The following is a 23,706-nucleotide window of genomic DNA, read 5'->3' as shown; positions in this document are numbered from 1 at the left end:
TTTTCCCTGCAGCCTGTCTGTCTGTCTGTGCGTCTGTCTATGTGTTGTTTTGTGTGCATGTTGAGGCTGAGTGGAAGTGGAGGAACGTGTGCTCAGGTCCTTTTAACAAAGAACCTGGACACTTTGTGTGTGTGTGTGTGTGAGAGTGCATGTTGTAATATGACACATTTAGATACTACCTTTCATCATTTGCACTTATGAAAAAGAGGTATTTATGTTTATTTATCTGAGCCATTCTCTTCTGCCAAGGCATTATCTGAAGCAGGCGCGGTGTGGCTTTGTTGTTTTGTAAAAGAGGAGGAAAACAAACAGGACTTTCTGCCTGTTTCTTGTTTATTTAGTTAGCTAGATATAGTTTATTTTACTTGAGAGAAGATGTCCACTGACTGCCAGAAGACCACTGCCAAGGCCATCCCGTCGACCAAGAGGGTGACCATCAGCGACGCGGAGCACATGCCCCACGACTACTCCACTACTCCCGGGGGGACTCTGTTCAGCACTACCCCGGGTGGTACGTACCGTTGTTTGTGTTGTATTTACATGTGTGTGGCGAAGACTTACCCACGACTGTATGTGTTTTATACTCTTGTCTAGCAAGCATCTGTATTGTCAGTAAGTGGGGAGAGTTTTCATGCTAACTCCATGAGGTCGGCTGCTGTCAAACGCCGCTGCACAAACAGCTGCTAGCTGAAGTTAGCTGCTAACGCTAACTAGCATGTGTGTGTTTGGTTGGTGAGACAGGAGAAATAAACACTGACTGACTGCAGACATAAACATAAGCTGTGATCCACCGCATGTAGGTATTATTAGATTCTCTCGTTACTGAGGTGCTTTCCTATTAATTGAGATGCGGTTTGGGGTTTTATGATGGTGGGCTGGATCAGCTGATTTATGCAGTGGTGGAAAATAACAAAGTACATTTACTCGAGTACTGTACTTAAGTACAATTGTGAGGTACTTGTACATTACTTTAGTATTTCCGTTTGATGCTACTTTATATTTCCACTCCACTACATTTCAGAGGTAAATATTGTACTTTCTACTCCACTACATGTATTTGACAGCTTTAGTTACTTTTCGGATTAATATTTGACACAATGGATAATATAACAACCTTTTAAAATACAACACATTGTTAAAGATTAAACTAGTGGTTTCCAACCTTTTTGGCTTTTGACATCTTACAAAAAGCAGTGTGTAGTCGGGGTTACATTTCAGATGTCTGAGTTGTTAACAGCTCCACCAAATAGTGATTTTTCCCTCTAAACTTCTCACATGGTTTCATTTCAGTAAATGTTCAAATGATCCAATATTTCACCAAAAATCAAAGATTAGAGGAAAAGTCCACAAACTGAAAACAGATTTGTTTATCAGAACTTTGTTTTTTCTTCTTTTGTCGCCCATTAATCATGTTATGACCCCTCAGATTTATCTGATGACCCTTTAGAGGGGCCCGACCCCTAGGTTGGGAACCCACTGCACTAAACTAATTAACTGTATATAAAGTAGTTGAAACTAGCTCCACCTCCAGCTTTAACTACATCAAGCTGCTAATACTTATGTACTTTTATTTAAGATTTTTTGTGCAGGACTTTAACTTGTAATGAAGTATTTTTACATTGTTGTATTGGTACTTCTACTTAAGTAAAGGATCTGAATACTTCTTCCACCACTGGATTTATGAGAACAGTAGCGACACCTACTGCTGGCGACCACAAGTCACTGACAAATAAGCTGTGATTGGTGCTTTCTGTGTTATTTTAATAATATTTTTTTTAAAGATATATGTTTAATTTGTGGTTAATTTTTGTAAAGGTTTGTTTGTAAGGGACATTTTATATGAAACACGATCTGAACTCCTTCATGTGGTACCCCTCCTCTGTATGGTGTGTGTGTATAAATATTTATATACAGTCTTATAAAATACTTAATAAACAGTCTATGGTGTGGGCCAGGTGTTCCTCATGTTGTGGGGACTTAAATCTGTTTACACACAGGCTATGTTTCTAGGAAATAAATGTAAGTCAATGTAGTAATTTCCTCTGAAGTGATGGAAACATGGTTGTGTATATGTGTGTATTTATGTTTGCATGCGCAGCTGATGTACAAACCCTATTAGACCCACATTCAGTCTATGGTTACACCCAAAAAGGAATCCTTGTCAAAACTGTCATGTCAGTCTTTTGATGCAGTTCAGTTAAACTTGTGCTATAATTGGCATTTGGCAACACATTCATTATTAACATGATTTTGATTTATGTTAAATACTGAGCTATTAGTTCCTATTTAGTAATAGCTTGTGACAGTTTAATTTTACTTTCTGTTGCTAATATTTTAGCTTTGGTTATATGTGTTTTTTATCAGAATCAGAAACAGGTTTCTTGCTAAGTAGGTTTACACATACAAGGAATGCCTTAGTATGTTGTAGTGCATAACAGTCAAAAACTAGAATTTAAAGAGAAAAATACCACTGCCACAAAAGACAGTGGATAACTATATAAATAAAAAATTACAATATGAAATGTGAAATACTGTAAATATAGTAAAAAACTTATTCTAAATGAGAAGAGCTATGTTTGGCCCATTCTTAGACTCTATTTAGTCCTGTTATCACCAGGGCTGTACAGACAACAATTTTGTTACCCACTCAAATGGGTCTGTGGCACCGAGTATCGAACAGATAGCAAGTATCCAAAGTTGGCCTTCGAATCTTGTCAGACTTTTAGTCTTGTTTAGCCTTTATTTTATTCATATATATTCTGATGTAAATCAGAAGTTTTGCAGATTTTAGACTGTTTCATTACGCAAAGTATTTGTACGACTGCTCGTGTCTACTCTACATTCCACATTTGAGAGGTTTGACTTATTTAGTTGAATGAAAAAAATCTTCACTTTTGCTATGATACAGCAGAGCATTTTGGAATATGCTTAAAAACTATTCAGATTTTAGTGTATTGTGTAAACTGACTTGTTCTCTATCAGTACCCAAACCTTAGTTCTGATGGTCATCGTCCTCTTTTTCTGTCTCTTCACACATCAGGTACCAGGATCATCTATGACCGAAAGTTCCTGCTGGGGTGTCGCAGCTCTCCAGTGGCCAAGACTCCTCCACGAGGTCTGCCTGACATTCCAGGGGTGACCAGTCCTCCGTCCAAAGACACCATTGAGAAGGCTCGTAAAGGAGAATTACTGAACAACAACAACAACATCACCGCACCTGATAGCAACGACACTGGTATGTTCACAGTTCAGACAAACATTACACATGTCTGAACGCGTTGCAGCCCTTAGATTTTTTTAAATAGGCTATTTTTATTTTAGATATTTATATGGTCTCTGGGTAAAGCAGCATAAATCACTATGAGGGGGATACGTTTTTTTTAAAAATAACTCAGACCAGACTCAGGCAGAAGCAGACCAGATGGGGGGAAATCCTCAACTTCCCCTCCAGTAAATCGCACCCTGGTTATGTCAAGTGTATCAGTAGTAGCCATTAGGTCATCAAAATATTTTTGCATTGCTGCAATTCAGTCTTTCATGGATAATGGTATCCAGTTTGTAGTTTTAGACACAGAATGCAAGGAGGCCTGATAATGAGACTAAATTGCCATATTGTTTCACTGTATTGTTCAACATATTCCTGTCAGCCATGATGTCCATATTTCTGGTTAGGAGGAGTAATAAATGATTTTTATCCTAACCAACTGATAGCGAGCGACGTACTGTCCTGCAGACATCAGTTTTACTTGTCATGGAGGCCGTGGTTTTGCTCAAAAGGAGAAGTTAATGTTTTTCATGTTGTTCAAAGAAGCTTCGTTGTAGCACAAGAAGATGACTTCTCCATTCTTAACTGCTCCTACAAAGCTCGGTTGTTTCTCCTACTAGGGAAACAGCCATCGATAAGCAGAACACTTGACCTGTTTTAATCTCTGAAAACAAAACAAAACATGGGCAACAATTCAGAGAATGAGGAAGTGAACCTGATATGTTTTCTCGTTCATATTTCCTTTCATTTTTATTTTTAAATGGATTGACTGAGTACTTACACAAGACCATAAATGTATAAATTTAAAACATATTTATATTTCTGTTCTTTGTTTTCAAAAGGCATAAACATTTGATGGCCTTTCAAATCAGATAACTCTAATAATACTTAAGATAAGAGATAATACTGCAGCAAACTTATTCATCAGCATCTTAAAGCATTTAAACAATATTTTAGCAGGTATTGACAGACATGAATGTCTTCCTGACACAGAAATACACTATTTTATGAGACAGGTAAGAATTAATCCTGATTGTGTGGGTTTCTACGGTTCTGTTTGTGAAATATGTGTATTTGTTTGTTTTTTAAGGTGAGGATGCACAGTTTGAAATGGATATCTAGGTGGTGCCGGAACAAGTATTAAGATGTCAGACTTACCAACAAGATGCTGTGAAGGGAGGCTCAGAAGTACCTTCTCTTTTCCCATCATCCATTCCATGAAGACGAAGGTTCGCCTTCAATATCTCCGGTGTCTTTAAGTCTGTCTTTGTCAATCTACTTTGCTTGTTTTGTACAGAACAAATCTGTATTGAAACGTTTTCTGTCGGCCTCAAGGCTCAAAAATGAATCCTGTGTCATAAAGTGTGCCTTCCTGTAGTGGCTACAAGTTAAAAATTAACACTGAGAAGTACTTCACACCAACAAAGCCTCATCCCTAAGAATTGGGGTAAATGAATGAAAAATGAAGATCAAAGGGGGGAAAAAAATCAATTTGCTGATTTTTTTTTTATAACCATTCCAGAAGGATTGGTCTCTCAGTGTGCGTTTATTTCCACACATTTCCTGACACCTCTCCTCAGATATTGCCTTGAAATGTTCAAGATACTGTATAATTTTTGACTGTACTCTTAAAAACGAGTTCTTGACCTTCATACAGAGAATGTAGAACATAATTTTGTTGAATTTTGAAACGGATTTTCACACGGTTTGTAGGGCGACAAAAAACATTAAAGAAAACACCATTAAAACAAATATCTTCTCTTTGTCATGCATTTGTCAATGTGTATTCATGGTGTGTTCCTGGTCAGTCTAGTGCAAGTCAGCGGATTGTATTTTTACAGTAATTGGGGTCCTGACTTCAGCCAGTTCACTGGTCTGAATACACATTATCTTGGACAGTGAAAGAGCAGAAAAGCCATAGATTTAGTTATTTCAGTGATCCATTCAGAAGTAAAGATGGGATGAACACAACACAATGACTTTTAATTAATATCTACAGTTTTCTATTTGAAAGAAAGTGTAAATCAAACATGTTTAAATGTTAAATCTCGACTTTGATGGGTTGCTTTGCAGCCTGTAGTGCTTCCTGTGCTCCTCTGATTCTGCACAAGTCATATCAGTGAAATTCCTCAAGAGGCTCACTGACAACTGATAACCTCAGTCAGCCGCCTGGATAAAGAGGGGTCAATATGCAACTGTACATAGCTGAGACAAACTCCTTCCTTCCTCAGTGGAGAAATGTCATCATGCAACATTTCCACTTCTGTTCCTGCCACCTTGTTGATTCACTGTGCCCAGATTATTCTAGACTCAAAGTGAAGTAGCTCACCAAGAGTCATGTTATTTTAAAGCCTCTAAATTACTGGATGAACTAGATGTCACTGTACATCCAAAGCTAAACAGTGTTTCACAAAACCTTTTAGTAAATGTTTTTAATGTTCCCTACTCTCCAGTTTCCAAAGATGGAAGAGTCAGGTGGAATATTTACATTTAATCATCCACGTATGAATATGAGCAGTTATGTTCAGCATGCAGTGCACTGGTGACCAGTCTAGTGTCCTTCTGCCTTTAACGAGTGCGTGTTGAAGGAGACTGTAAATAAGAATAAATAGGAGAAGTAAAAAAGCAAAAACTATTTTTTGATTCAAGTGAGATGATGGTTTCAAAGTGCCCATTCACTGTTTTACTGATAGTGTGAAAATTAAATGTAGTACAACAGCAGATGTGCTATATTCAGTTTAGTTCAAAATAATTTTCCCCTCAAGTACACATCCACAATTCATTTACACACATAAAGATAGTCTATAAATACAAATATGACAATGTTAAAAAGAGTTAAAACACACAAGGATTAATAGCAGTAGTTGGTCTATAGCAGGCCAACAATATCCAACACCACAAAGGCACATGTAAAAAGTGTCAAAAAGGCAAACTTCCATATGTTTGTTTTACATACAGGAAATCTAAAATACATTCCTGGTGGCATAATGATGTGCACTGACATCATTATTAAAATGATTACAACAGAATTTTGAGTAATATAATATCAAACCTTTGAGGCACATCAGTTTTAATTTGTGGTAGAGTGAGACAGTGTCTTAACACCAGTGTGTTTTGGACAGAAATGTTTGTCCAGGATGGAGTGGATGTGTGAGAACTCGCACATGATTTTAAGGTGAAGACACTAAGCTCCTGTTACTGTGTGTTGTCTTTTCTGGACCAATAGTGTCAAGGTCCCACCACACCTTCATGATTACAAATGGCCTCTCACCTAATACGGACATTGTACACTATAACTCAGAACCAAAGCATAAATAATCATGGGCCTGTAAGACATCTGTGAGAATGTAAGCTCCTCACTTCTTCAGGTATTATCATTAATCAGGTGACTAAAAGTGAAAGTAACAACAGAGCTCTGTCTGGTCTTGTGTTGGTTGTGAGGTGTGGATTGAACAGTTTCATCTGATCAGTTCCAGTCCACCCTGTCCTTCCTCCACAGTAGCTTCAGCATCCAGACGTTTTCACTCGCCCCGTTCGCCCACTGCTTTCTGTTTGTTTGGGGTCTAATCTTCCCTTGTCACCTCTGCTTCCTGACACCTCCCCACACCCCCTCCCCAAAATAAACAAGTGCTACTACTTTTCTCCCCCTCATTGATCCATCCTTCAGTGTGCCTTTTCTGTGTTGTTCTACTCAGCCTGCATGTTTGATCACAATCAACAAAAGAAGCCTGACCAGAAAGGGACACTAATGACTTCTGATGATGTGTGCACTGTAACGGGCCTAAAGATGTGGATTGGGGTTGAGAAGAGCAAATACACTGAAATGTTCGCTGGTCACTAGTCAGAAGAGACAAGTGGGATTAAGATGCAGATGAGTATCTATGAGCAGGTTGAGCCTCTGAGAAGTGCTTTTTGTTAAGCCTGGAAGATTCTGCATAACAAGTAATGTGTATTTCATTTTGTATAATAGCTACTGCAAAGAAGATTCAATAGCACATAAATTAAATCCAGATAAAAACTGACAAACTAAGGTCATATATATATATATATATATATTAATAACTAATCATAAAGTTGTTTATAGAAGCAAATAATGGCCTTAAAGGTTTGAATCTTATCTTATAGTAAAATCTTTATAGCACTGAAAGATTTGACTTTAAAAACCATCTAACTGAATTCATTTGAACATTTTAATAGTAAATTTAAAATTTTGCTATCTCAAAAACCTTATTCCAGTATACATACTTTTCAGGGTTCGATCTAGACAGAAAATTCAAGTACCCGATATTCAAAAAAACATAAAACACAACTCTCATGTCAAAATATAATGTTTTAATATAGTTTTCATATTTTATGTACAAAATTATACACATTATTATATACATTATACTATATAAATAGATTAAACATATAATATTTCCATCTTGAGGCTTTCTCCATACTAAAGACAGAGTATAATATTGTGTTCCACCCGGTATGGATGAGGTGTATTTGGGGTCATTCACCATCATAGCCTGTCATTTACAGTCCAAAATAAAGGAGAGAAAGAAAATAAACAGGAACTATGGTCATCTTTTGTTCAACTAAAGTTCAAGATTATGCTCCATTAAGAGTTTGCTCTTGTGTTTGCCGTCAGTGACAGCCACACTCTTCGACTATCATGTCCACGTGGTGTCGCAGGGACAGATCATCGTTCTCATAGTACAGCATAGAGAGCGGGCTGAGGCGTGTTGGCACACAGGATGGGCAAGACACTCTTTCTGGCTGGTGATGTCGCAAGAGACTCTGCAAAACAAATGAATGAATCAGCAACTGTACAAAGCCATGAGATTGAGTAATATTCCAAGGAATCAGAGGGATTAAATTTAAAAAAAAGAAGTTATCTTACCTGCATGTATGCGTGGTTGGTTGGATGGAAGGAATCATCCAGAGGTGTAGGACACTCTCCTTCACAGCGATATGCATTGAAGCGCTTAGGGTGCACAATCCACTCGTCCCAGCCGATGTGGTCAAAGTCCACCCACATGTCCACCTTCCGACAGAGTGGCCGCTGGACAGCCTCTGCTGCTGGTGCCACAGTTGGTGCAGCTCCACCAGCCACCATCACCCTCTCCATGCGGTTTCTTTTGCGGCGTCGACTCTGACTGTCACTGCTCGCTCTGTCCATAGTGACATACTTGGAGTTCTCCACTGTATGAATGAGACTATACGCTGCTTGGCCTTCCTGACGCACATTATGTTTGAAGAATATCACCATCATGACCCGGTTTGTGGTTGGATGATGTATTTTTCTGTCTTGTTTTCCCAGATTCTTGATGAGGGCCTCCCCTTCATCCTGAGCACCGCTCCCTTCATCTGTCTCAGGCTCTCCTGAGGCCTCCTGGCTTGACACTCCATCTCCCTGATACAGCCAGTATTTTAAAAGAGCAGTCACATTAACAACCTTCCATGCGGACATTGTGCTGTTAGGTGATATGCCAATGCTCCCCAGGAAAAGGTGCTCATCCTGGCATGATGTGCTGTCCGGGTCACAGCTCTGCTTTCGAGAGTGATATAAATCCACGATGGCACGCTTAGAGGCAGAGAAAGCTGGTAGTCTGATCCGAAGCTCTGCCAGCTGGACCATGTCGCTGGTAGAGATGGATGACATGTCAACCACGACTGTCCATCTCTCACCCACTTGATGGCAACCTAAAAATGAGACAAAACATGTAAATGGAAACTCACACAGCAGTCAGCCGTCTTGGTGATTCTGGGTAAACCAGATCCCTGGACAAATGTCAAAACACTGGGGTGGGAGGGTGAACAGGACAGGATGTGTATTGAACCCCCCTGTGCAAGGCCGTCTGAGGGCTAATATACACACCCTCTCACATAAAACAGAGAAAGCCTTTAAAGTCGAATAAGCATTTTGACACTTGCTGGGTTGTAAAAAGGGAGGGTCTGATAACACAGATAGCGCACCAACCAAAGAGCTGCTGGAGGACGGAGCATGCTGAGGATAAACTAACATATACAGTATACAACATAGTTTATATCCAGTGGTAAATGTAAAAAACACATTAAAACCATATAGATTAGTTTTAAATGTACCATACAGACACAATTAAGTTTACTCACCTTTTGCCATAAGATTTAAGACGGAGTCAGAATTGTGTGCTGACAGGTTGTCTCCCGGTATAGTAACAGTGTTGACAGCTACTGACGATGAGGAATCAGCAGTCCTGAAGGAGCGGTACAGCTGCATCATGTACAGAGGGTATCTGCTGTGATGATTAAAAGAGAGATTTCTGAATGCTAAACTGGCCTCAAGGCCTGTGTGATATCTGCGGCCCTGAGCAGAGAAGACAACTCCAAAACAGCAAAGAAGGAGCATGCAGAAAACCGTCTGGACTCTATCTTCCATTTCTGCTGAAACTCAAACAAAACCTCTTAACAAAAATAAGAGAGGCAAAGATCCCCTTCCTTCCTCCAGCTGGTCTCAGGCTGAAATGATGCTGTGTGCAGACAGAGCTCCAGACAGGCCCCTTTATAGTGGACAGCTGCCCTTTGATGACCCCTGACCACTTCAGGCATCTGAACAGTCCCTCTGATCACCAGAGCACATCAGAGGGCCAGAAAAAAAGAAAACATTTAGCCAAGGTCATTGTCCTGTCAAACTGCCTCAGCTTTTATATTCATTGAGGAGCTTAATCCCATTGAGATGTAAAAATCAGTTAACAAATAACACTTAAAATGCTGTACAGCAAATTAGCACCTTACTGTATATAACAAGTGATGGGTGTAACACAAATTGCACAAATAAGGGAACTAAGAAAAAAAAGACAAAACTTTAGAAAATATGTGATAATAAAATGGACAGTACATCTCAAATTTTAGAAAGGTTTTTATTTATTAACATATTTCAAGAGCAACAATATCTGCTGTATTTGCTTGTTCCAGTCAGTGAGGAATGTCAAGTAAACTGTCTCCATAGTAGTAAAAGTACAGTATTTGTTTACAGGTTACACATGCTATATATTAAAATCACTTAATCGTTCAGTGTTTCAATCACTCAGCAATGTGCATTATTGTATGAGGGTGAACATTTGTTCCTAAAATTCCAAGTAGAATAAACAGTACAGTAGAAGAAGAAACTTTATAACTACCCAGTATATCTAAAATACAACCAAGCAAACAAAAAAAACGGAAAAAAATGTAACAATCTTAAAGTTGAACCCCTTAGCAGTACCACATTCAACTAGCAACAATGATCTGTGTGTTTCATTGAGCATGGTCCTATAGAAACAGCAGCTTATCAATAAGAGATAACATTTTTAGTAGTCTATAGTTGCTCCATGCTAGATGAGGCTCATATTTATTAATGTCAGTTAAGAAACTTGAGAATGACTGAGGTCTAACTGGTCTGTTTCCCACTGTTGATGGTAGCTGATGAGTGTCTTCTCATAAAGCATTAAAGAAGTTCTTCACCTGTGTATGAAAAGGAACTTTAGGATCACAATGGATCAAAAACACATCCAGAAACAGAGAAATGTACCAGTGGAATAAGTTCTCATTGGATCAAAGACAAGAGTTAAAAAATTAGGTCTCAAACATGAGGAGAGGGCCCTCATGTGGTTAACGCCTGCACAGCAGCTATTATGTCAAAGTGCACTAGATAAACACACCTGTGTTATAAATTGCTCCCGTGCCTCTGGGTCACTCTGAAACTCCACGCCGGCATCGAGTTGTAACACAGGTATGTGTTTCAACTTCTCAAAATGTATTCTGAAAGGAGAGAAACAAGCTGTATTAGACTCTGCGTCAAGGTAACAGCCTGAAGTCCCCAGACCACACACTGCCGACAGTCACCTGTTCACAGCCAAGCAAAAAACAGCTGTGAGGAATGGCATTCGAAATGGTGATTGTTGAACAAGACTCAGAGCATCCAGTAGTATGATGGCTGTGCCTAAACTGCTGTTATTCATTTCACTTTTAAAATTCAATTTGTTTAAATATTTCATACCAGATTCCGGTAGAACAATTTAAAGGTCATATGAGCTGGATACTTACGTTTCTTTACATTTATACATATAAAAACTGTGCACAACAGGTCTCAGATGGCATTTACAGAAGCCATCTGATTGTATCAGCTCAGTGTATCCTCCCTGACCACTGAGGCCATGTTGAGAAGATTAGGTCTTTGATGATTTTTTTGCATTTCAGCAGTGGTCACCAGAAACAGTCTTATTCAAAACATAAAGATCTAAAAGACACACGCAACACAGACGTGATCCCATTAACACTCACTCAGTGCTCTTCTCAACAAGCCACTTCTCATGTTGAATGTGCAGCTTATTCAGATAGTCAAGTTTCACCCCCTTCTCCTCTGCTCTTCCCCGGTGCTCCAGGCGCTCCATACATTTCTGAAAAATTCACAAAAGTACCATGTCACCTTTTTTGTGTACAAGATTCATGTATCTCTTGTATCCCTTGAATGCAAACTATGAAATCTCCTTTGTGCAAACCTCTGGCTGGGCTCTGAGGTAGATGATGCCCTCCAGCTCCACCTGGTGTCCAAACTGTTCCACAAGCAGAGAGTGCCAGTCCTGGTAGACGGCCCACTCTGTAGCGTTGATACAACCGAGCTCAAACATGTTCAGGGCGAAGATGTATCTGACAGGAAAGAGCGTCAAAGACAATTTTACAAGAATGTATTTCCTCAAAAACTTTCATAATAATAATAATAATGATAATAGTCCACCAAACACAGTGTTGTTTAGTAACAACACTAATAATGTGGTGACAACATGTTAAATTTCTAACATTAGAGTAAGTCCCTGCCTCACTCTGGTAGGAATTATTTGCTTGACTAAACGCGATTTTGACACATTCTTGCACATATGGAAGGATTATGAATGCACAAAATAAATGGAGCAAGAAAAGGAGTTTCTAACTTCCCGGTCATGATTACCGGAGTCACTCACCTGTCGCTGTAGACCGAACGCTCATACACCTGGACGGGTGTTCCCTCTGAGCTGATCAGGTGAGCTGGAGGAGGCTGCAGCTGTGTTCTCAGCCGACTCATGCAGGAATACGTCTGGAATGTGTAGGACCAGCGCTGGGGGTCCTGGTACATCATCTCTAGCAGGTTGCTCACTGTCGTCTGGGGGGATGCATCTGCCCCCTGCGAATGAAAGCAATCGAGATAAGATACAGTCAGCTTGCTCTCATTTGATACTTGCTGTGAGCAGTTTTAAAGGTGAGGAAATGTGCACACCTGCGAGGTCCCACTTTCAATGTTCTGCCACTTGCTGACAGGTTCTGCCACCACCTCCCAGTCTGGACAAGCTGATTTCAAGAGTCTTGCAAAGGTCGACTTTCCAACAGCTGATATATAAGAGAACATAAGTACTGTATCAGTGGTGGAAAGAAACTAAGTACATTTACTCAAGTACTGTACTTAAGTACAATTTTGTACTTTACTTGAGTATTTCCAATTTATGCAACTTTTTACTTTTACTCCACTACATTTCAGAGGGAAATATTTTACTTCCTATTCTGCTACAATTTATTTCACTGCTAAAGTTACTAGCTACGTTTTTCTAATTTTTAAATGTGAAGATTTGCTTTTTTCCTTGTCATTATGACAGTTATTATTATTATCTTAACTTTTTAGAATATTAGATAGACAAAACAAGCAACTTGAAGACATCATTGTGACCTCTGGGAAATTATAAATTACATTTTTTCACATCGTTTTAACATTTCATTGACTAAACAATCAATCCACTCATCAAGAAAATGATCGATAGTGAAAATTATCGTTAGTTGCAGCCCTAGCAAGGGGCCAATTTATTCTTTAAGTATCATATTGATATTGATACTTTAAGTAAATTTTGCAATTAATACTTTAACTTGTAATGGAGTATTTTCATATTGTGGTATTGATAGTTTTATTTAAAATTGTCCTCCACTCAAAAACATGCTTTTCTTCTTGTTCCTACAGTTGGATGTATGAGCTTCACTGTGCAGAATGATGTATGTGCAGAGATTGACACTTGAAGGCTGTTTTCACATTTATCTGCTGAAAGTGGAAAGGTTTCTCTGAGCTCATTGAAAAATCTGATTTTAAAGGGTGGACCCACAAGCATGACTTGTGCCATAACAAAGAGCTTGGAGCTAATTGTGGTCCAATATTCAGCTTACACAAGTGTAAAGTAGAAACTTGAAGCCTCCAGTGCACACACACTGAAAATTGACTTTACGGTGAAGTAGGAGACATCTTGCGTCCAGCAGGAAAACTTTTGAAATGAAAAATATTTGCATATTCATACATGTCTGGAGGGGATCTTTAAGTAAAAGGTCTCAGTACTCTCAATACTCAACCACTCTACTGTACATGCATTGCCACAAACAGTGTGTATTATTACAGTACATTTGGTCTCTATGTTTAAGTTTAAAATACTGCGCAGATACTCTGATCTTACCAATGTTCCCCTCGATAGAAACTCTCTTCACTCGAGTTTTTCCATCCTTAGATGAAGCTGTACTTGACAGACACCTTGGGCAGGAAAAACTTTGCTTCCCTGCCTTATGAGCCATAGTAGTGTTACGTAAGCTTTTTGTTGGCTGGATCATGGCTTTGACTGCAGCTCGCAGGAAACTCTCGGATGTTTTCAACTGTGGAGGAGGCGCATTGTATCCAAATTTCATAGCCTGTACCAGACCTGTGTGGGTTTTAGATTTAGTAACCCGGTTTAACAAAACGCATCGATATAGTGCAGACATCATGACAGACATACCTACAATAAAATGTGGATTATCGCATTAATTAGCACCTTAGTATACTTCCTAATGTTAATGAGCAGTTATTTTGCATTGCTCGTGTTTACAAGCTCGTGTTCCCTTCATACATCCTTGCTTAGCTAACATTAGCTCATCTTCTCCATGATGTCACCTAACATTTCATGATGAATAATCGTCTTAAAGCTAAATTTACAATTCACAAACTCAATCAAATTGTTACTTGGGCGCTCGCACTTTCGCCTTTCGTATGTTTGCTGCTTATGGTTAAAATTACTTAAATAAGTGAATGAAAGGAGTGACCTAATGCTACGCACAGTAGCAACCAAAAGCACTTCCGGTACACATAGTTCGTATTTTCGCAATAAAAGCCTTTCGACAAATCAAAAAGAAGATAGAATATTTTTTAAACGAAAATGTGTTTTTTAAATGTCAGATATTTGTTATATTGATTGTACTGTGTTGTACTGTGTGTAAACTTAGCTAAGTTTGTGGTCGTGACAGTTCGTGTAACAGGAAGTATTTCGACTTTGACTCAGATTCTGTGATCCATGACGCCATGAACGTTTTACCCATATTATACAAAGTATTATATATATGTACACACACACACAAACAACAGTCTATGGTCTTACCCTGCGACATTAAACATCATTCGACTATGAATCTTCAAGCTGTATAATTCTTACTTTCGGTTTATATTAATTGATTGTTTATCTCAGGATCATGCTTTGTTGATCTCTTTGACTTTTCTCTACAAAGAAATGCATTTTGATGTGGCATAGAAATGCAGTTTTAGGGTTTTTAGGATACAAGATTAACCCAGCCATCAAAACAAAAGTGATAATGGCCTCGTCACAGAATGCTGACACAAGTACACTTTGAAGACATCCAGCGTTTTATCCCTTGGGTATCATCTTGAACGTCTGTCAACCAATCAAAGAACTTTTCAAACTGGAACAATCTGCATGAGACTGTTTGCTATAACCATAGAAATCATATGTAATTTCACCATCAAACAAATGGTAAATGAAACTGTCTGGATCTCCATGAGCACCAGCCTGTGTTATCTGTGACAAAGTTCACACACACATCATCCTCAATCCATAAACACAAAAGTTGCATGATTGTAATTAGCATTTACTTTCTAAAGTAGTAGTGGTAGTAGTAGTAAATATGATCCAATAATTTAATTTACTTTAATTTCTTAAAATTATAATTCCACCATGTTTTGAAGACAAATTCAAACCTTTTTAAAACTCTAAAAACTCTTTATTTAACAACCTATCACATCACATTTTATTTGTTTAAAAAATCACAGTTTGTAATATATTTGAATATACATTTTGCACTAATTTAATCTTAACATAAGACTGTTACAATTTGCTTTGCTTTTACAATATTCACAGCATAGTCTATTCAGTTTGTTCTAAATTACAATGATATCACAGATAATGGCAACTGACAATTTAAGCAAAATCATCGCTTAAAACAACAAAGGACAGAATAAAATCAAGAATCTTTTGATCTACATCGATCACTGTTGCATCAGTAGTGATTGATTTCGCTCTCAGTAGCTTGTGTTTTTGATGGTGATCGTCTGAGCTGCCTCAATCTTGTAATCACTGATACCTGAAAGAAAAAAGAAGCATTGTTTAACCAACATGAAACTGAAGCAGCAGATCAAAAAAATAAGCTCTCTTAGCAATTTACAATATAATATTTGCGTGTGTGTGTTTGTGTGTGTTTCCTCACCCTCAGTGAGCCCTTTGTCACCAGAGGAGAGGTGCCAGTATCTGCGGTCACTCTGTCTGGCCTGCTCTCCATTCACCACACTTAAGAAAGGTCCCCACAGGCTGGTTTCCGTCTCAAACCTGCCACACAGCATCAAAGATCACTCACTGCTCGCAATCATACAATTTGCGTGAACTTAGACAAAAACTAAAATGCAAAATTATATGGACTCACACAAAGTCAGGATAGTTCTCCTTGAGGAGCATGAGGGCCTCCAACAGAGAGCTGCCCTTTGGTACAATAACAGAGTAACTAGCAGTTGCCCCGCTGGATGTCACCACATCCACTGTCACGGCCACTTTAGTCTCGCTTGGTAAAACCACCACAGTATCCATGGGCTCCAGCATCAGAGAGTCTGTAAAAAGACAAATACAGTTACAGACACAACCTGAAATCACCACAGAGGTAAGAAATAATATTGCACATACCATTTTCAACGAGGCACTCCTTGCTTTTAACTGCCAGGTAGGATTTCTGCTGAAGAGCTGGCAGAATCTGAGATATAGCCATGGGGTTGTGGTACGTGTTGCTTCTGGCATCTGTCCTCATGGCTTCCATTGAAGCAGCGCACTCTGCAACCTGGCTCCCCATTGCCAATAATGCCTTAAACACAACACATAATATTTAGGCTGAAAAGATTTTATTTCATTGGGTTTCAAGCGGAGGAAGAGAAGGGAAGACATACGAAAAAAGTAAAAAGTTCCTTACTTGCACTGCCAGGCCTGTGCTGAACTCATTGCCTATATGACCATCTGACTTTTGCCCAGCAAAGAGCTTCTGCTTGATCTTGGTGAGGGCTGTGTCAAGCTGAACAGCATTCTGCACATGGGAACCAGACTCCTTCACACACTGGAGGGCCATTCCCGCCATGGCATAGGTATCTATAAAATATGCATTTTGGACAGATTGAAGGACAGTTTAATTCGAATCACAAGAAAAACAAAACAAGTAACTGAGCTGTTTGACAGTGAGACCCCTCGATTCCTCTCATGTACAAACATATTGGTGGAATTAACAGGACTGAAGCTAAGGACTACGTACAGATCACTTCATAAGACTACATCTTAATTTACAGACCAATCAAAAGTATAGAGCACGGTTGTTTTACGACTCCAGATGTTACGGTCTTCAAGGATCATAGTAAGGATCTCTTTTGTGTGTGCATGTGCATACAATGTGTATGAAACCACATAGAAACTAACCATGTCATGTTTAGGATGTAGTTTTCCTACATTAACTATTAACAATCTTAGTGGTAAGTAGGCTACCATACATCTTACTGAGAATTTATATCATAAGAATTGACACATAGTGACTGGAAATAACTGATTTCTTACTTATTTTAACAGCTAAAAGAAAACCTTCAGAGGAGTTTTTACTCACCTATGCTCTCGTTGTCTCCATGTTTGAAGTGTTCATGTTCTACTGCCTTGATGAGCTTGTTGCTGACATGGTTGTTGACCCTGACGCCGCTCGCACACAGAGCAAGCACACCCAGAGAGTACTGGTAATAATTGGTCAAAGGGCGGTGGCTGACTGCGTACAGTAGAGAAGAAATAAAAGAAACCAAAAGATATTAGAACATGACTTCATGACAATGTTTAAGTCATTAAATGGTATTTTGGTATGTGCTTTTTTCTCCAATGCCACTGCAAGGTTACTACAATGAGGGAAAAAAAGGGTCTGTTCAAACTGAAATAAAAATGGTTATGTCAGTGACTGAAAAGTAATCTGCTCTGTGCTGCTGAATTCTATGAAGAGATAATGTATTAACAGTGTCTGCCTGTAGAATATGAAATATGAAAGAAAGAAATCATAAAGTTTTGAATCCTTTTGAGTTAAAGTGGATTCCAAATATCTTTTCGTTTTCTTTCTGAATAAGTATCCTCAATAAAGAAACTTTGAACTCATTTTGTAGCACAATATGAAAGGAACAGACTGATGAACAGCCCTTTATGACATCTGTTGGCCTTCAGTTCAATTCAAAATACTTGATTCGTCCCTTGAGGGGCAATTTGAGGCAATTGAGTTTGCAAACAAGTACACATATACAATTCATTTACACACAAAAGGTCAGGAGAAAACGTACATGCAATGTGCTGTTTTTCTTGTTCCATCTGGTTCTTCAGGTGTGTCAGCAGCGTCTCACGCTTGTCACTGACGGTGAAGGTGATTGTGTTGAGGTCATAGCAGGAAGACTTCAAAGCCAGAGTGTACAGAGCCAACTGTCCAACCACAGACTGGCTGTTGGTGAGAGAGCTGAGGAAGACACAGCAGACTGAGGTTCAGGCAAGAACATCAAGGAGAAAGATTCATTCAATGGATATACAGATTTTAAATAGCATTACATTTGTTTTGACACAATAATTAGAAACAATTACTTTTGAATGTCATTGTGCAAATGACTTTTCAGTTTGTTCAGGTGTTCACCCTCCTTGGCGAGGTTGTGGTTATCTGAAAGTCTTAACGCCAAGTGGACACTGGGATTGGGAAGTCCCGTCTGGCTCTCCAGAGAGCGAAGGAGATCCTTATTGAGTGACAGGAGCAGCTCACTGTTGGATCCTGCTGTACCTGGATTAAAAAAAAAAAATTCAAGGAAAAAGAGTAGCTCAGAAAGTTTGACCACTGACATAAAAATATTTCATTTGCTCTCTCTTGCTGACATCAACATGAACTTTTAAAGTCATTGCAAAATGACGGAACTGCTGCATCAGCATTCACAAGAGGAAACAAAGGAACAAACAAATTCCTAATGTCTCCTCTTGATGCGATATTCATCACTGAAGATCAAAAAGGTGTCATAATTCTCTTTAAGTTCAGGTCGTTTGCATTACTGATGACTGATGACAATTGCACAACTTTTTCGATAAGCAAACAACATGAAGACCATTCAAATTCCTAAATACGTAATTGCAAAATCTGTGAATGTCCAGACCACTGAGCCAATCCACCCTAAACTGGATTCTTTCCAGAGTTGAGAAAGATTTGGTGAAGTCAGTCAGGGGTTTGTTTAAACAAACAACTGTCATGAATTTAAAAAGCACTTTAATTATTGGTGATCGCTGGATTTCAAGAAAACTTACCACATGGCTTACTGGAGGCAAAAGCCAGTAGTCCTGTGATAATGACCAAAGAGTACATCCTGGAGTACCTGTATAACGCAACAGCGACAATAAATCAACACATTGACCTAAAACGTTAACGCAACGTGTATTGTAAGACACGGAGATCATAAAACTCACATATTCATGAGAAAGGAAACTACACAGATGTCGAACAATCAAACTCAAAAAAACTGCAAAAACAATCAATCTTAAATAACTGCAATATACCTATGGATTAAATGCACAACTATCTAGTCAGTGATGTTACGTAAATATTACAAGACTGTTATTACAATAATTTTACATCGGTATTGTAAGAAGCCTGTGAGTCTTTTGAATTTCGCAGTAAACAATGATTTGTTACCTTCTCAGAGAGAATCCAGAGGCAAGACTCAAAGCTAAGTGAGGGAACAAGCAGAGACAACAGCTTCTAGTATTTCACTGTCACATGACTCGTTATTTGAGATGACACATCGATGAAAAAAGCGAGAGAGTCCCTTTAAACACCGCCGTGGGTCGGAACATAAGCAGGAAGTTGGGGGGAATTATCTTGTCAACTGCTTACTCTTCGTTAAGACGGATACAATAAAAGAGGCAGATACTTATCTAATTGTACACAAATCATCTTCCGGACTCGATTTGATAACTGACGCTAAGTAGCTGGAACTGGTACTATGATCACTACACAAAAACTTCACTCAGGAGATAACTTTGCTTCTGTACCTAAACGTGTTTTACACAAACAAAGCCTGTGTAATTGAAGTCGTTTCCCCACAATTACTACAAGTCCCACAATTCACCTGATGTAACATGCGCACCTTCTAGAACCTTGACGAGTCTTCTGCGCGACTCACTTTTTCAGAATTAGCTAGCTAACGTCAGCTAGCTTAACCCAGCCTACCTCCCAGTTCATACCACAGGCACCACTCATTTGGGGACTATTTCTGCTCGTATGCTGCATCATACTGTTAGACTAGTAAGGGCTGAGCATGCAGAGCCTCTTTCCGTTTGCTAATGGGGACAGGCCAAGAATAGGCAATGTGAACGGAACGAGGACTAGTTAGCACAACAACAACAACACAAACAGCAAGGGGCAGAACAGCTGAGCTGCGTAGGTCGGTCTGTATACGTTTCTGGTTCATGTACAGCTGGTATTTAGAGATGAGCTATGAGTAATGGCTCATTTTATCCGTAATGTTACACATTAAAATGTAACGGCAGCGTTGTAGTTACCGTCAGTTTAGATACGCAGCCTGCAGGCCGCGTCTCAACAGATTTCTAACTTATTTGCTAACACGACATACGTCATGTAGCTACAGAAAATACCTTCATCAGTTCATCTGATTGGTATCAGTACTGATCTTCCAGATCAGATCAGTTTCTGGATATCTACCCGTGTGTCTCTTCAAATCATTTCACTGGACCACCGTGTATCACTCAGCCCCCACAAGCAGTGAACTGGGGTTTCTGCCAGCCATGTATTCATTTTCAGGCCCCACAAGCCTTCCTGAATTTGATCTCGGACCTCCAAGTACACCTGGTCACCTACAGAGAGCAACACGCTCTAACAGGTGAGCTGCTGGTTCATTTTGGGGTCTCAACTGCACTGCATCTGTCTGCAACACTTGACGTATCTTCTGTTTTTGACACATCTCTCTGTCTCACAACAGCTGGGAGACACGATGCCAAAGGAAGCACAGGAGGAGAGTTGATGATGAGTATGTGAGAGATGGGAAGGCTTACTGAACATTTAATATTACTTGTTATAGTTACTTAGGGATCTAACAATAGATGTTTGTTTTGTTTTTTGTTTCAGAGGATGCCTTGCCAAAAGGAGGAGGTTGATGGTGGAGGCAGAAGTGGACATTTCACAAAGCCCCAGCACTAGCACATGTCAGGACTGGCCTCCAAAAGCTGCCAACAGCTGTCCTCCTCTGTCTGCACAACAAGCCAGCCCGACACTTCCACAGCCCTGCCCAGCACCTCAGAACTTGACTTTGCTGCAGCCTTCCTCTGCCCTGTCCCGAACTGAGACAGAGAGCTCCTGCATGGAGATAGAGGCAGCTCAGAGGAAACTTCAGGAGATCGAAAACAGGTGTGCAACAATATGCTTTCAAGCTATAGTAAAATTAAGTAGCATAGAGTTTCTCTGTATCTTCATGCATTGTACAAATTACACTAAAAGTAGGGGATTATTAAGAAACAGTCAACTTATTTGACTGATTGTCAGAATTAGACTACAAACTGACACCACACGACCTCAAACCCTACGCCATCTTGAAAAGAAAATGTATATACAGTGTGTGTCCCAGCAATAGACTAGACTTTTTACAGATTCTCTGTTGGTACTGCCACAAAACAGGTCTGTTGATAGAGAGTACACATGTAGCATCATAGAAGTCACCACAGTCACTCCTCCTGGAGTGTCAGACACAAATATTCAGCATCTGCTCATGTTAGTGATGTATTCACATGGAAATAAAAGCATGGAAAACACTGCAAAGATAGAGTTGTTGCGTCCTGACCGCACAAACCGATTCAAAGATTTTTATGCCCCTTTTCAAGTTATTTGCTTGTGTTCTTTCCCCATTTACAGCAGTCAGAATGGGTTTTTTTTTTACTCTCAGTGGTAGTGAGGGGGGGTTTGGACATTGTCAACGCATACTTTACCCACTATTCCTTCAAGTGAATGCTGTAATATTGATGTATCATAGAATAATGCTGGAGGATGACGATGAGGATGAAGATCTCGATGTAGAGCCAGCCCCAAGACGGCCGGTGCTGGTGATCTCAGACAGTTTAAAGGAGGGTCTACAGCGCGGCATCAGTGACATCCTCCCCCACACAGTAGCCCAATCTGTGTATGTTCTGTTCTTTTTGTTTATCCGAATGCTGAATGAATTTTAAGACTTGATGTCTAACATGATGACACTAGAACAACATTTGTTGAACATGAAGCCCATTCAAACTCATGGAGAAGGTAATTGCAAAATCTTTGATTATCCAGACCAGTGCGCTTATTCGTAAATTGGATTCTTTCTGGAGTTCAGACACTTTGATGAAGTGCATCAGGATTTGTTAAAACAAAACAACAGTCATGGTAAAAAAAAGGCACTTCAGTGACTGGTGATTGCTGGATTTTAAGAAAAATACTTACCTTATGGTTTACTCCAGTAGTCCTGTGATAATGAGTGCATTCTGTAGTACCTGGAAAAAAAGCTACAGTGAAAATAAATCAATATATTGTCCTAAAATGGTAACGTAACACATATATTGTAAGACAGAGGGATCACAAAACTTCCAAAGTTTTCACATATTTATAAGACAGGTAGGTACACAGATGTCAGTAAACTGTAAATCTTAAATAATTGCGATATACTCATGGGTAAATACATAATCTGTTCAGTGATGTTAGGTGCTGTTATACTATTACAGCGCAGCATCAGCGACATGCTCCATCATATAGTAGCCCAATCTGTATGTTTTCTTCTTTGTGTTATCAGAATGTTGAATGAATTTTGAAAGACCTCATGTCTAACGTGAATCATGTTCCACGGACAAGAATTTCTCCCTGGAAAAATTCTCCCTGGAAAAGCAGCTGTAAAAGACACATTTTCTTCCTTGCTGATTATTTTTGCCTCTCATCTTTCTCCTTCATACATTTAGGAGCCATTCCTGCATGGAGTTGGTGTTGTGGCGGCCACCGGATGATCCCTTCTGTCAGAGACTAAAGGGCTCATTACAGAAACAGCGTAAACAACAGACAGTATCTCGGCAACCCCCGACGCCGTGTCCATCTCCGACCCCTCACAGTACCCTCAGTCCCTCCAGTCCACCTGTAGACACACACTCTCCTCTGTACAGTTTTCCTGCGACCCACAGCTCTGGAGAGGAAGACATGGAAATGTAATAGTATATGCCAAAGCAGAAGACTGGACATGTAGTCACATTAAAGACTATAAAGGACTCAGAACCACTTTAAGTTGGTCAGTTTGGCAAGGTGTGTTGGCTTTACATGAGTATTGTGCTGTTCTGGACAGTTTGTACAACACATCGTCTGCTTTACAATCACTTACTTTTGATTTTCTGACTATAATCCCAGGCAACTACAAGTAAGATGTTCATTCAGTTAAATCTCCAAGGCGACAGTCACAATCTCAAGACCCTGAAAGGTTTTATAGGCTGCCTTACATAACCTGTTTCATATAACTTATGAACTTAGGAATGACCTTTGCCCTTAGGAATAATAATTTGTATATAATTTTGCCAAAGCCTGGCCAACAACACACTGATTTACTGTAAATATAACCTGTTCTTTGTTTGACATCAGTGTGTCATTGAATTTTGTATTTTTATGTTCAGTTTTGGGCCTAGTTAACAGAACACTAAATTGTTCCTATGTGTTCACATTTGCTCACAGCATGACTTTCTGCTCGCAGTTGTACTTGTTGTGGTAGAAAGATTATCTTCCTATAGTGCTTAGCAAGTACACCATCTGTGAGCTTTGAGAGAAGTCATGGAAATGCACCTTTTATGATTTGATTGTATTTTCATATATATATATATATTACTGGAATTGCAACCAGCCATTGAGTGTTATTACTTTATATTTGTTATCAAATAAAATTTTACATTGTCAATGTAAAAAATTCTACATGGCATAGCTGGTTTTCATTGGATGAAATGTATTAGGACAAGTAAGGGTCCTAGAATTGACCCCTGTGGAACGCCACTAATGTGATAGACCATTCACTTATC

At 39.3% G+C, this 23,706-nt stretch overlaps 5 protein-coding genes across 11 annotated transcripts; 2 read left to right on the top strand and 3 right to left on the bottom strand.

Moving 5' to 3' along the window:
• The first annotated feature begins 14 nt into the window (after positions 1-14).
• LOC137197190 (eukaryotic translation initiation factor 4E-binding protein 1-like) lies at positions 15-5,017 on the top strand. 2 transcript variants are annotated; one of them, XM_067610424.1, is made up of 4 exons: positions 15-208; positions 342-511; positions 3,041-3,235; positions 4,356-5,017. In XM_067610424.1, the coding sequence occupies exons 2-4, from the start codon at positions 376-378 to the stop codon at positions 4,385-4,387; spliced, it is 363 nt and encodes a 120-aa protein (XP_067466525.1). In that variant the 5' UTR covers positions 15-208; positions 342-375; the 3' UTR covers positions 4,388-5,017. The 2 variants fall into 2 exon arrangements, with proteins under 2 accessions (XP_067466525.1, XP_067466515.1); XM_067610414.1 differs by having other exon boundaries at positions 16-511.
• A 2,677-nt stretch (positions 5,018-7,694) lies between these two features.
• Positions 7,695-9,744, bottom strand: spaw (southpaw). Its single transcript, XM_067576500.1, has 3 exons — positions 9,386-9,744; positions 8,154-8,956; positions 7,695-8,050 (listed from the first exon to the last, which is right to left on the bottom strand). The coding sequence occupies exons 1-3, from the start codon at positions 9,669-9,671 to the stop codon at positions 7,898-7,900; spliced, it is 1,242 nt and encodes a 413-aa protein (XP_067432601.1). The 5' UTR covers positions 9,672-9,744; the 3' UTR covers positions 7,695-7,897.
• Positions 9,745-10,133: 389 nt separating this feature from the next.
• On the bottom strand, positions 10,134-14,386 carry dguok (deoxyguanosine kinase). Of its 5 annotated transcripts, none has more exons than XM_067610382.1 (8): positions 14,274-14,386; positions 13,735-13,974; positions 12,525-12,634; positions 12,232-12,431; positions 11,773-11,920; positions 11,555-11,670; positions 10,933-11,032; positions 10,134-10,735 (listed from the first exon to the last, which is right to left on the bottom strand). In XM_067610382.1, the coding sequence occupies exons 2-8, from the start codon at positions 13,958-13,960 to the stop codon at positions 10,709-10,711; spliced, it is 927 nt and encodes a 308-aa protein (XP_067466483.1). In that variant the 5' UTR covers positions 13,961-13,974; positions 14,274-14,386; the 3' UTR covers positions 10,134-10,708. The 5 variants fall into 5 exon arrangements, with proteins under 5 accessions (XP_067466483.1, XP_067466500.1, XP_067466477.1 ...); XM_067610399.1 differs by having other exon boundaries at positions 13,735-13,927; XM_067610376.1 differs by lacking the exon at positions 14,274-14,386 and adding an exon at positions 14,050-14,259.
• Positions 14,387-15,300: 914 nt separating this feature from the next.
• tcn2 (transcobalamin II) lies at positions 15,301-19,471 on the bottom strand. The gene is made up of 10 exons (XM_067610331.1): positions 19,313-19,471; positions 18,928-18,995; positions 18,226-18,415; positions 17,934-18,103; positions 17,228-17,380; positions 16,553-16,725; positions 16,273-16,447; positions 16,019-16,199; positions 15,806-15,924; positions 15,301-15,682 (listed from the first exon to the last, which is right to left on the bottom strand). Exons 2-10 carry the CDS (start codon positions 18,983-18,985, stop codon positions 15,621-15,623), a joined length of 1,281 nt encoding a protein of 426 aa, XP_067466432.1. The 5' UTR covers positions 18,986-18,995; positions 19,313-19,471; the 3' UTR covers positions 15,301-15,620.
• A 124-nt stretch (positions 19,472-19,595) lies between these two features.
• ccdc117 (coiled-coil domain containing 117) lies at positions 19,596-23,602 on the top strand. 2 transcript variants are annotated; one of them, XM_067610345.1, is made up of 5 exons: positions 19,601-20,519; positions 20,619-20,666; positions 20,765-21,043; positions 21,663-21,809; positions 22,615-23,602. In XM_067610345.1, the coding sequence occupies exons 1-5, from the start codon at positions 20,425-20,427 to the stop codon at positions 22,856-22,858; spliced, it is 813 nt and encodes a 270-aa protein (XP_067466446.1). In that variant the 5' UTR covers positions 19,601-20,424; the 3' UTR covers positions 22,859-23,602. The 2 variants fall into 2 exon arrangements, with proteins under 2 accessions (XP_067466456.1, XP_067466446.1); XM_067610355.1 differs by lacking the exon at positions 21,663-21,809 and having other exon boundaries at positions 19,596-20,519.
• The last annotated feature ends 104 nt before the right edge of the window (positions 23,603-23,706 follow it).

The sequence above is a fragment of the Thunnus thynnus genome, chromosome 2 (genome assembly GCF_963924715.1).
Source record: "Thunnus thynnus chromosome 2, fThuThy2.1, whole genome shotgun sequence".
NCBI classification, from domain to species: Eukaryota; Metazoa; Chordata; class Actinopteri; order Scombriformes; family Scombridae; genus Thunnus; species Thunnus thynnus.
This window is presented reverse-complemented; position numbering and strand designations above follow the sequence as displayed.

What these genes read in the sequence shown, in the direction of transcription:
- LOC137197190 (XM_067610424.1), top strand. Translation starts at nt 376, where the DNA reads ATGTCCACTGACTGCCAGAAGACCACTGCCAAGGCCATCCCGTCGACC. An exon ending in GTTCAGCACTACCCCGGGTG is followed by an intron (nt 512 to 3,040) that starts GTACGTACCGTT and finishes TTCACACATCAG; the next exon opens with GTACCAGGATCATCTATGAC. An exon ending in ACCTGATAGCAACGACACTG is followed by an intron (nt 3,236 to 4,355) that starts GTATGTTCACAG and finishes TTGTTTTTTAAG; the next exon opens with GTGAGGATGCACAGTTTGAA.
- spaw (XM_067576500.1), bottom strand. Translation starts at nt 9,671, where the DNA reads ATGGAAGATAGAGTCCAGACGGTTTTCTGCATGCTCCTTCTTTGCTGT. An exon ending in CTTAAATCTTATGGCAAAAG is followed by an intron (nt 8,957 to 9,385) that starts GTGAGTAAACTT and finishes TCTCATTTTTAG; the next exon opens with GTTGCCATCAAGTGGGTGAG. An exon ending in CCAACCACGCATACATGCAG is followed by an intron (nt 8,051 to 8,153) that starts GTAAGATAACTT and finishes TTTGTTTTGCAG; the next exon opens with AGTCTCTTGCGACATCACCA.
- dguok (XM_067610368.1), bottom strand. Translation starts at nt 14,047, where the DNA reads ATGTCTGTCATGATGTCTGCACTATATCGATGCGTTTTGTTAAACCGG. An exon ending in TTGAAAGTGGGACCTCGCAG is followed by an intron (nt 12,432 to 12,524) that starts GTGTGCACATTT and finishes TTTCATTCGCAG; the next exon opens with GGGGCAGATGCATCCCCCCA. An exon ending in ACCTCAGAGCCCAGCCAGAG is followed by an intron (nt 11,671 to 11,772) that starts GTTTGCACAAAG and finishes TGAATTTTTCAG; the next exon opens with AAATGTATGGAGCGCCTGGA.
- tcn2 (XM_067610331.1), bottom strand. Translation starts at nt 18,985, where the DNA reads ATGTACTCTTTGGTCATTATCACAGGACTACTGGCTTTTGCCTCCAGT. An exon ending in GCACAGGCCTGGCAGTGCAA is followed by an intron (nt 16,448 to 16,552) that starts GTAAGGAACTTT and finishes GTTGTGTTTAAG; the next exon opens with GCATTATTGGCAATGGGGAG. An exon ending in TGACAAAGGGCTCACTGAGG is followed by an intron (nt 15,683 to 15,805) that starts GTGAGGAAACAC and finishes TTTTTCTTTCAG; the next exon opens with GTATCAGTGATTACAAGATT.
- ccdc117 (XM_067610345.1), top strand. Translation starts at nt 20,425, where the DNA reads ATGTATTCATTTTCAGGCCCCACAAGCCTTCCTGAATTTGATCTCGGA. An exon ending in CTTCAGGAGATCGAAAACAG is followed by an intron (nt 21,044 to 21,662) that starts GTGTGCAACAAT and finishes GATGTATCATAG; the next exon opens with AATAATGCTGGAGGATGACG. An exon ending in CACACAGTAGCCCAATCTGT is followed by an intron (nt 21,810 to 22,614) that starts GTATGTTCTGTT and finishes TCATACATTTAG; the next exon opens with GAGCCATTCCTGCATGGAGT.